Source organism: Pocillopora damicornis, chromosome 6, assembly GCF_964200805.1.
Source record: "Pocillopora damicornis chromosome 6, jaPocDami1.2, whole genome shotgun sequence".
NCBI lineage: Eukaryota > Metazoa > Cnidaria > Anthozoa > Scleractinia > Pocilloporidae > Pocillopora > Pocillopora damicornis.
The window spans coordinates 15,037,491-15,048,984 of record NC_142675.1 but is presented as its reverse complement, the minus strand read 5'-3'; the positions used below and the strand labels follow the sequence as shown (position 1 = coordinate 15,048,984).

The 11,494-nt window shown below is 37.8% G+C and overlaps 1 protein-coding gene across 1 annotated transcript; it reads right to left on the bottom strand.

The window, feature by feature from the left end:
* Nucleotides 1-4,262: 4,262 nt before the first annotated feature.
* LOC113666492 (uncharacterized) lies at nt 4,263-10,764 on the bottom strand. The gene is made up of 7 exons (XM_027182283.2): nt 10,571-10,764; nt 10,018-10,112; nt 7,888-8,079; nt 7,419-7,559; nt 7,121-7,303; nt 5,655-5,837; nt 4,263-4,837 (listed from the first exon to the last, which is right to left on the bottom strand). The coding sequence occupies exons 2-7, from the start codon at nt 10,103-10,105 to the stop codon at nt 4,422-4,424; spliced, it is 1,203 nt and encodes a 400-aa protein (XP_027038084.2). The 5' UTR covers nt 10,106-10,112; nt 10,571-10,764; the 3' UTR covers nt 4,263-4,421.
* Nucleotides 10,765-11,494: the final 730 nt, after the last annotated feature.

Sequence of the window (11,494 nt, the reverse complement as noted above, 5' to 3'; positions counted from 1 at the left end):
AGCTTCAGGTAAAAACATCTCCCACGAATATGTCTTGGTGGGAAGCTCTTCGTGGCTCCTCACCATATATCAGCAATATATCTAGAAAGAGGAATATCCTGGTGAATTCGTGCCGGAGAAATGTTGATGGTGCCGTTTTCAGGTTCTAAGGGATTTCATGCTGTTTAAAAGTCTAAAGTGTGGTCTACAAAAGGAAAAGATATCTTGATATTACGAGTACTTTCAGACTGTAATCAGAATTACAATTCCTCAATTTCCGAAGTTATCGAGGCTGATGTTTCATCTTTGGATCAACGGGGTCCTCGTCAATCTGGCAAATTTTTACAGCATAGTATAAATCATTTTCATATCATTACTTGACTCCTGAATTTGATTGAGTGAAAATCATACATTCAATTCCCACTGTTAATTAATTTCAATCACCTCCATTTTATGACCAACAATTTTGTGTCCGGATAGAATAATATTGTAATGTTCCACCTGCTTTACAACAACACAATGAAGATTTCTTTCCCTTTTTCAATGTTTCTCTGATATCTATTGAGTTTCACCTAGGTGACAGAAGTAACAAGTGGAAAGGGTAACGTATAAATTTTACATATGGCCTCAAAAAGTAGTGCACAGTGCTGCCCTGGCGACATGTTCAAGAGGCCTTTTGCGTTGAAGATAAAATAACTAATGAACTACGGTAAATATTATACAAAGAGGGTACATATAATCATTTTCTTCTTCTGAAGGAACGATGACATTAATTTCTTCAAAACTTACATATGGGGTTTTTACTTCCATTAGTTTTCATTTTGCACTTTATAACAGTTGTTGGCATTTTTATTTCAAAAACAAATGCAGCTATTTCATCAAATAAAATAATTTCCTTTCTTAAAAGAAATCAACCATATTTCAATGACTGAACAATCAAATGAAACCTAATTGCTTTTTTTGAAAGAAAAGAAACCAATTTGGTTCAGTCTGGCAAATTTTTACAACATAGGATAAATCATTCCCATATTATTACTTGACTCCTGAATTTGATTGAAAAAAGAAACTAATTTGGTTTAATTAATCAGTTTTTTCAAAAATTTTTGTTTACGAATGAACCGTCAAATGAATCTCTATTACCATTTTTTCGAAAAGAAAAACCAACTGATTTCAACAAGCTGTCTTTTTTTATGGAAAAACTCACTTTCCCTACAATGAACGACGGAATGAATCTTGGTTGCTTTTTCGAAAAAGAAAGAAACCAGTTTATATAAACTTGCCAGTTTTAAAAGAGGGCAATTAATTTTTCGAGGTTATAAGAATCCAAAGGTAAAAAAAAACAAATGAAAGTGAGTGAATCAAATTCCAAAGTTGTCTGTGTATCCCAGGGCGCAGGAGCAAAGCGTTACTTTCAAAGTGAAACTGATTAAAGCAGCTCCTGAGATTGAGTTCGACGACATGATCACCCATGTCCATTACAAACTACCATAACTGGTGTTTCGTCAAGGATCCAACTCAAGACCAAGAAATTGTCAATAAACAAGCAGTCCAAATATACAGACTTTGTACTATGGCGATGCAAGTTTAAAAACTTTGGTGCACGCATCTTGATATTTCAGACAACCGATCATTTTTGCGAGTATTCTTTGTTGCATAGTTATTGCTGAGTTTTATTTCAATGCTGTGGTGAGCTTTGCTGCTATTTTTTGTGAAGACAATATATACTCGTTTATTTTGTTCAGTTAACAGCGCAAGTTAATCGCACTCAAGACGACTTTTTGTGTCTGTATTTTGCGTTCTTTTAACAGTCGCAAGAAAGTCCCGATTCGGTAATTTCCTTAGAAAGTTAACTTCTTTGAAGACCACTGCCATGCAGGTTTGAGACGGTGAAGCTATCTCAACCAGGGGCATAATGTTTGCTTCTGTTTCAGCTGACATCTTGATGACGTATCTTCCATAAGGAATAAACGAGGCTAAAAGTGAGCCACGGAATCAATGCTTTGGATTCAGAATAGTTTCCTTTGCTTTCCTCATTCTTGGCTCTGGAGTGTGTTTACTTTCTGTGCTCTTTTACTGTATCACTTGTGGTATTCTGAAGAAATTCCTGCAAAAGAGTCTCAACAAGTCTTAACCAGTGGTGCTGTTGATCAAGACAAGAGTAAGGACAAGGACGAGTACGAGTACGAGGATGAGGACGAAGACGAGGAAGAGGAAGGGGAAGAGGAAGAGGAAGAGGAAGAGGAAGAGGAAGAGGAAGAGGGAGAGGGAGAGGAAGAGGAAGAGGAAGAGGAAGAGGAAGAGGAAGAGGAAGCGGAAGAGGAAGAGGTAGAGGTAGAGGAAGGGGAAGAGGAAGAGGAAGGGGAAGAGGAAGAGGACGAAGACGAGGACGAAGACGAGGACGAGGACGAGGAAGAGGAAGAGGAAGAGGAAGAGGAAGAGGACGAGGACGAGGACAAGGACGAGGACGAGGACTAGGACGAGAACAAGGACGAGAAGGACGACGAAGGCGAGGACGAGGACGAGGAAAAGGACAAGAACAAAGACAAGGACAAGGAAAAGGAAAAATACAAAGGAAAGGTCAAGGACAAGGAAAAGGACAAGGAATAGGATAATGACAATGACAAGGACAAGAATAATGACAATGACAATGACAATGACAAGGACATGAACATGAACAAGAACAAGGACAACGACAAGGACAGGGAAAAGGACAATGACAAGGACAAGGACAAGGAAAAGGAAAAAACAAGGACAAGAAAAAAGACAAAGAAAAGGACAAGGACAAGGACAGGGAAGATGGCAGAGACAAAGACGAGGCCAATGACAAGGAGCATGACAATAAAAAGAACAAGGACAATGACAAGGGCAAAGACCATGCCAATGACCATGAAAAGGACATGGCCAAGGAAAAGCACAAGGACAATGAAAAGGACAGGGACAAGAACAAGGACCATAACAAGGACAAGGACAAGGACTAGGAAAGGCACAAGGACAATGACATTAACAACGACAAGTAAAAAGGACAAGAACAAGGAGAATAGCAAGAATAAGGACAAGGAACAGAACAAGGACAAGGATAAGGACAAGGAACAGAACAAGGACAAGGACAAGAACAAGGGCAATGACAAGGACAAGGACAATGACAATGACAATGACAAGCACAAGGACGATGACAATAACAACGGCAGGTAAAAAGAACAAGAACAAGGAGAATAACAAGAATAAGGACAAGGACCAGAACTATTACAAGGACTAGAACAAGGGCAAGGACCAAAACAAGGAAAAGGGCAAGAACAAGGACAAGGATAAGAACAAGAACAAGGACCAGGACAAAAACAAGAACAAGGACATGGACAAAAACGAGGATAAGGACAAGGACAAGGACAAGGACAAGGACAAGGAAAAAGATAAGGACAAGGACAAGGACAAGGACAAGGACAAGAGTAAGGACAAGGGCAAGGACAAGGAAAATGAAAAGAACAAAGACAAGGTCAATAAAAAGGACAATGACAGGGGCAAGGAGAAGGGTAAGAACCACGACAATGACAAGGACAAGAAACAAAGAGAAGGGCAGGGACAAGGAGAAAACAAGGACAAGGAAAACGACAATGGCAATGACAAGGAAAATGACAATGGCAATGACAAGGACAGGGACAGGGACGGGCAGGGACAGGGACAGGGCAAAGGAAAAGGACAAGGACAAGGTCAAGGGCAAGGATAATGACAATGACAAGGATAAGGAAGAGGACAGGGACCGGGACAAAGACAAGGACAGGGATAAGGATGAGGACAAGGACAGGGACAAGGACAAGGACAAGGGTATTAAGTTACATGTGGAGGTAATTTTTGCATTTGAATTTGACCTTATCACCTTATCATGGAAGCTATCCACGCTTTACTGGAAGAAAGGGATTTTTTTTAAACAAATCTTTTTCATGGATAGTGAGAAAGGTATATTACGGATTAAGTATCTGGAATGGTGGAACGTTGCGGTCAGGTTAGACCTCCCGTGGTCGGTAGGTAATGATAAAAACCAATTTCTTTCCAGAGTGTGTATCGGTTTTCCACCCAAAGTTGAACTTTTTAATCATTGTTCCGAGCATAATTCACATTCCCAAGCTTTGTCGGTCCCCAACGAGCAACTGCGAGTAGAATGGTTGAAGTACCCAGTTAGTATCTTCCCCACTGGCCAGAAAGCCCAAGAACAAGCTAGATTACTTTTACTTCCTTCAAAAGTCACTGTATTCATTTACTTAATTTCCACAGAATAATGTCCAAAACCATCGGTAAACTATTTCAGCTTTAATTTAGCTTTTGTATCGAATTAATATAGTAATTATACAAGCATTAGTTGGCTGTCAATTCTCAACAACCAATCAGTTGCAAATGTATACTATTACTTTTTGATTTCTACGGTTGGAAAAAGAAAATCAGCTCTCTCATCAGTGTGCCACGGGTTTTTGACAAAGAATAGAGGGAGCTGCTCCATAGCCGCTGCATGGATTATCATTCCACTTTCCTGCATTCCCCCCGCCTTTATACATTTGGGCGCAATTTTCGTGCCCTCCAAAGTTGTTCGGCTCTCCGTGACCCCACACCTGATAACCAGCATAGCTATTGTCAATCCAGTAAAAGCTAGAGCCTCTTCGATTAAGCCCCAGCCACACTCCCTCGTTAGATATCCCTGGGTTGTTTTTTAACAGGTTGAAAATGAAGTCTCTCTCCCCAGCGGATTTAATGGTGGGTAAGTTTGCTCCCATGCTAAGGCATTTCTGCTGAGCAGTGGACCTGTCTGAGGTTCGGCTTGGGTCGATGTAAAAACATGATACTCCATTTGTAGACCAACCGGAAGGACAGGCTGCAATAAAACAGCGCAATTAAAAATACACGAACGGAAATTAAGTCTGGAGAGTCATTTGATCCTGCAGAAATGACTATTCTGAGAAAAGTCAGACAGCAGCAGCAAAAAAAAGATGTTTTCTGAAGAGAAAATAGCCTCTAAATTTCTCCTATTGAGGCCAAAGTGTCATAAAAACTGTTACCATTTCTATTTAGTTTGACCCATCCCTCAGATTCGTAATTGACTTTGAGTAAGGTGAAATGTTGCTTGAGCGTTTAAAATGTTTTACAAATATCATATTGATATATTTCTTTCGAATGAATCAGAATTCTTTTTCCTTCGCAAAAATAAGGCCCGTATGGGAGATATCTAAGAAAATGGAAAATATATATTTATGTAAGATTGATTAAGGTGAAATGATATGAAATACAAGGCTAATTAAAATGATCACTACCCAAGTCGGCTAATCTTGCAAATATAATAGGTTTAAAAAAAAAAAAGTTAGTAAAAATACTAACTGTCCTTATGCAAATAAGTCAGCTCAGATATACTCTTTTTCCGGGCTTCTTACTGATAAGGTCTATAATGATGAAGTCTTACACGGCTTAACGCTGTACTTTATGGATTAACTCATGTTAAGAAACTCGTATAAGGAATACAATTAGCCCCTCATAACAAAAGTAGTCCTCTGATTCATCTTGGCTAAATTCAGAGTTTCATGGGAGGTGAAAAACAAAATTGAGTTCATCTTGGAGCTAATTTTTACCTTTATATTGAACCACATACTTATATTATTATACATAAAGTACCCCATATTTATACGAACACTCCTTACCGCAGTTCTGAGTGTTGCATTCCTGCTCCTCTTCTGCTGGTCCTAGGTTTAGCTCCAGGCAAGTCTTTCCACCGTTGGATGGTGGCGGGTTTGTGCAGGTTCTTGCCCGCTTCTGAGTTCCTCCGCCGCAGGTGGCAGTGCACTGTCCCCAATTGGACCAAGTGCTATATCCACCATTTACGGCTAAAAACAAGTAGAAATAATTTTGAGACTTCTCTGATCATTCCTTTCTTTATAAAAAGTTTCGATGTGTTCATATGGGATGACGGGCCAGAACTCATTGTGGGGTTCTCGGTTTTCGCCTCCGAGACTTCCGAGACAGTTCTGACATCCGACTGAGCATAAATATTCCCATATGATTGCATTATTTTTGTTATCAGATGAAATGTAAAGGATTGCACATTATTACATATACATACAGAGATTTGCTCCGAGGAAATTTTTCGAATAAAAGTGATTTGTAATAAACTGCGCGAACTCTAACTATTTGGAAGGTATTTCTTTCAACTGAAAAATAAATATTTTGACCAATCGCAGGCCGCGGACGAAATTTTTCGCTAGTCATTTGACTTTTAGCACCTTCACTGACGGCTCATACATCAAAAGATGAGCTATGGCTTGCTCTTTTGCTTCTTCTCTGAAAAATTCAAGGTTTGCAGTGATAACTTCGGTAGAGGACTTGATACAAAAGCAAGGAAATGAAAATACCAGAAAGAGAACTGAATAGAACGTCGCTTTACTGAGAAAATGTTTTGTCGTAAAACCATGATTCAAACTTTGACATACAACAACATCCCAGCAACAGATATCAAACAACTGTCTGGTCATAAAAATTTTCATCACATAGCCAATTGTTTCGTAGTATCCGAAGAGCAACTGTAAAAAAAAACCTAAATCTCTAAATTCTGACTCTGATTAAAAAGCATTTCGATTCGTATTTCAATGGGCGATTTGAGTTCAGAAAACAGGTATTGCAAAATTAAACTAATCATTATCTGAACTTACAACAGCTTCCAAATTGAATTTCCATTTCGTGCTATTTTCGTATCATTTGAAAAAATCCTTATCGAGGTGTCCATTTTGCATGTTGGTGTGGTGAGTTGGATTCGCTAGACCTGATTCATAATCACATAATCATGTTTTGTTCTAAACCTCAACAGGTATAAAATAAGCAAATCACTTCTTGGTTAGTTCGCTTGCACGATTTTTATTTACTCGTTGCGCTCGCTGACGTTGAAGTAGCCTGTATTTCTTTTCACTTACAACATAAGAAAATGGAATCCTCGCTCCCTAATGAAGCTGAAATTTCTTATCAGCCGTTTACCAGGCTCTTATGAAGAGGCTGCATTCACGTTTATAAGTCCTAATTCTAGATTAAATTAGGATAGAATGATGACTTCCTACAAAAAAGGTAATGTAAAGCTCGTCTTTAAGACTGGGCTTCATCTTATTATAACACTCCTTACGACAGTTCTCCGTGTTGCATTCCTGTTCTTCTTCTGACGGCCCCAGGCCTTGATCCAGGCATGTCTTTCCACCGTTCGATGGTGGTGGGTTTGTGCAGGTTCTTGTGCGCTTCTGGGTTCCTCCACCGCATGTAGCACTGCATCCTCCCCAGCTAGACCAAGTGCTGTAACCGCCTTGCACGACTGAAATATGTCAAGTAATTTGTTTGTTAAGATACAGCTTTTTCATGGAATAATCCGTAGAACTAGCACTTCTGCTGATTTAGTAAAACATGGAAAATTAAACTGATCAACCTACCACCGCACATCCCAGCTTTTGTGTATAAATTCTTAAGCGTCTCCAAAACCTCTGCCCTGGCTTCTTTGTTTTTTCCGAACTTCTTTAACTGAAGCAACTCTTTGATACGTTTGATATCTTCTTTCACTTCGGACTGGACATCTGCAAATAAGGAAAAGAGGCAAAACTGGGATCCTTCACGCCTAAAAATGTCTACTTTATCAATAGCATATGGTTTTCATAGCTTGCGCAGATGCTTTAGAAAACATTATTGCTTATTCAAATTATCAATCAACAGAGTGCTTCCGCAAGAAGAGACAAATGGCTTCTGACTCATCGCCGTAAAATAACTCATAAGGAGGCTCACTTCGCTGCGGTAGTGTTCTTTTCGTTCTCATTTTCGTTCCGAGGATTTATCTTCATTTTAAGTTCCATTTTTTGTGGTCAGTGTGGCATTTACAAGATATCATAATATCTGGCAATTACTTACCCCCGCAATTGTCAGCGATGGCCGACAATTTATCGAGAAGTTTTAAAACCTTCTTTTTTTGCCTCTTTCCAAACTTTTTCTTCTCAATCTGGGTTTGGATTTTACCCAAGATTGTCTCCATCTCTTCCTCCACATTGTTTTCATCGTCTGAATCGTTTACGCTGGTAGTTGTTAACATTGTTTGCAGTTCCTCTGCAAAGAAAAGGAATAGCCGAGCTATTTAAGGTTGTGATGTTCTCTGATGACATGACCAAACAAATTTGGTCGCTACCATTGCTTGGATTAAAAAGAAGTGAGCAAAAAAATCATGCGACTGTTGGTATTGAAACTTTAAAAGTAGAGGCCTGTTTGACCATGAATAGCAAAGTAACTTTCACGAGAAGTTTTAATTGCGTGTATTGCTTCATGCCAAGAATAAGGGAGGACTAAATTAGGAAAGTTGTTCACAAAAATAACGAAGCTTGGTTTTGAATTAGATGGAATGTTATGAATATCATTTGCTATTAAAGTGTGTTCTGATTGGGTATGCTCAACTCCGGTTATCAGCTCGTACACCGAATGACTCAGCCAAGTGTTGTTAAGCTGAACTTATTTTTGGATGTAAGTAAAAATTTCTCCCGTGCATTGAAAAGAAAGTAAAACAAATCCTAGTCAATTTTCACCTCGATGACAAAGGAAAAAGCCACAAAGTACGATATAGCACTATTGAATCTGCACTTGACATTGGCATGTTATGGTCCAGAAAAAGTATAACATTGCCACAATAGTTAGAAAACCCAGGTGCCTTCAGAATTTTAGGGCAACTCGCAAATTTCGCGTTAAAATTAAAACGAAAGCTGTCTTCGTTCCCTCTTTTTATCCGTTTCAGTTAAACAAATACTTAAATAAATTGCACAATTCACACTCGAAAGCTTGTCTCGTAAGTATTGTGAAAATTGTTATGTGACTCAAGTTATTCTGAATTAATTTCTTTTTTTCAAAAAAAAGGAGAGTTAAGAAAAATTTAGTAAGCTCCCACAACATTACCAAAAACTGTTATAGTCAATAAAGCAATTATTCCATTCGTGCTTATTGGATACGAGATTGGTTACAGCCAACTCACACACAAAAAACACCCATAGAATAATTCTAAAATAATATTTTGTTAAGGCTAATAGTCATACGTTAATAAAGGGCTCTCTCTATAGACTCAAGGTAACATTCAGGAATGAAATATACGTAATAATGCATAGAGAAATAAAGAATATTATTAATTATCGTTATTGTCATTTTTTCAGAGACGGAAAGGTATTTCTATAAACTTAGGATAACAGTCAGCAATGAAATATATAGAATAACGTATAAAGAATATTTTTGCAAAAAAAAATTAAGAATATACTTTGTAAAATTGTTGTTATGGTTACTTTTTATGTCACAGAAGTGATCATTAATTCAGTGTTTAATTTGTGTATGTAACACTCTTAAAAACAATTTTGCCAAAAGCCCCCCTGGCTTCGCAATGTTGAAGAAATAAACTGTGGTTTCAAGAAAAAGAGCATTAACGAGCTTATGGGGCTACGTCCACATATCACTAAAGGTATAATATGTGTTTGAATAAATTAGGAAGGAAATTGTTTTCTTAGCAGCCTTTTCTCGATGGCAAATATTGAAAGTCTAATTTTTTTTTCCTTTATGAGCAGAAAGAAAAACGAGGTAAAAAAAAGGTCAAATACAACTGAGTTATAGTAAATGGGAGCCGATTGCAAAATATTTTAGTTATATGGTTGCGGACCCTTGTATCCTAAAACATATACAGTCTCGAGGGAGCATGGACGTAAATGTTCTTTAAGCCCGTGCTTGAGCCGTGTTTTCTTTCTTAATTAACAAATTAAAAGCCGCAGAAGCGGAAAGTGATAATTGTCAAGTTCAGTCCACTTCATCTCTAGACCATTCTCTTTCAAGTCCTTCTAACAAATTACTTTATCCCATAACGCCTCTTTTTTTAATGCGGACAATAACTTCAAGTCTCATTTATTTTGTCGATGACTTATTTGTTTGTAAAACGAAATATAAAAAACAAATTTTTGAGGTGATTGAGGCTTGAAAAGCGCCGACCATGCGAGTTTGGTTTTAGAATGTAATTATGTTTACCTTCGTCAGCCTCCCCGGGTTGTATCGCCTCCATTGAGAGGGAGAGGAGCATAAGACAAAGAATTACAATAATTTCCTTCATACCCATCTCGATTCTGGGAAAAAAGAAGAAAAAGACAAAGGTGATGCATAAAGGTGGAAATGCCAACAACCCGTTCGGTTATTTTTAATTTCCAGTTGTTTTAATTTCCAGATAACACATTTATTTCTGAAAAAATTCCATGTGTCTGCCATTATTTCAGACTCGAATGTGTACTCAAAATGCTCTTGTTTCAAAATGCAAAGCCAAACAGTTCGTCTTGATAACTGGGCACTCCCACCACGCAGGTCCATGTTCTTAAGTCGGATTTACTTCAGAACGTTCACTCCTTTTACAAGTGTCAAAAATAAGTTACTTCTGTACGTAACAAAGACATCATGTTCCTATATTAATTTTATGACAGAACTCGTTATCCTCTCGGCTATCGCCTTATTTAAACCTGCAAAAGATGCACATGGAGACAGTTCACGTATTTTTAATAAGTCCAATTTAGAAAGCTATTCTCAGACTCACCTTAGCAGACGCTCGCACTTCTCAAAGAGGAAATGCCTCAAATAAGACGTACGTCAACTTTTTATAAAAACATTAATGAAGGTTGCTCTCTATTGGCTGATGGTTGCGTGATCACTCCACTATTGATTATTAATGTGGCAAACGGAAAGCAAATGAGCTTGCCTCCAAGAAAGACTAATGCATCGGCGATTGTTGAAGAAGTTTCCAAAGCAACGACCTTATTGAAGGATAGTATGCCTAAGTTGTTTTCCTGAGGCTCCCACGAAGCTCTCGTTACAGTTGTCAAAAATAATTTTCTTTTGGATAAGTGCTGATATATTACGATGGAAGCCTCAAGATAATATAATTTTTAGTGCTGCACTTTCACCATGGAAGGGTTATAGCTTTTGCTTATACTCTATGGGAATGATAATCAAATCCTCGCCGCGACGTTGGAGTATAATGGTATAAAGTTCAGCAATAAATATCTAAAATGCAGAAAAATAGCGAGCTACTAAACGTTTTAATTTTAAGACGTATTCTCTAACCAAATCATGAAGGAAGATAAAAGTCTTAAGGAGCAGTATGTCTCAAAATAAAATGTTACTTTAAGAATGGTTTCTTCATAAAAAGTTTAGTGTTATTAGGCCTTTGTTGGTGTAATTACAATAAAAAAAAATTATAACAATTGTGTAACAATTATGTCACGCCGGTATTTATTATTGAACTTGAAGAGTAGGGCCTTCCCTACACAAATGTCCGTAATTATATTTAAACAATGCAAGGAACGAAAAGTAATTGTAGATGCCAAATTGTAAGCACATTTACGATAATTTTCTTACCGTTTTCGTCATTCTCTAGCCACTTGAAGCTTGATATTTGTCAATCATAATCTGATGCATTTGCGAAATCGAGCTTTAATATGAAAAGCTGAAGATAGCAGAA

Bases quoted from the DNA above. Each gene is read 5' to 3' on its own strand.
- LOC113666492 (XM_027182283.2), bottom strand. From the start codon at position 10,105: ATGGGTATGAAGGAAATTATTGTAATTCTTTGTCTTATGCTCCTCTCC. The intron at 8,080-10,017 runs GTAAACATAATT...TTTTCTTTGCAG, and splicing joins ACCCGGGGAGGCTGACGAAG to AGGAACTGCAAACAATGTTA. The intron at 7,560-7,887 runs GTAAGTAATTGC...CCTTATTTGCAG, and splicing joins CATCGCTGACAATTGCGGGG to ATGTCCAGTCCGAAGTGAAA.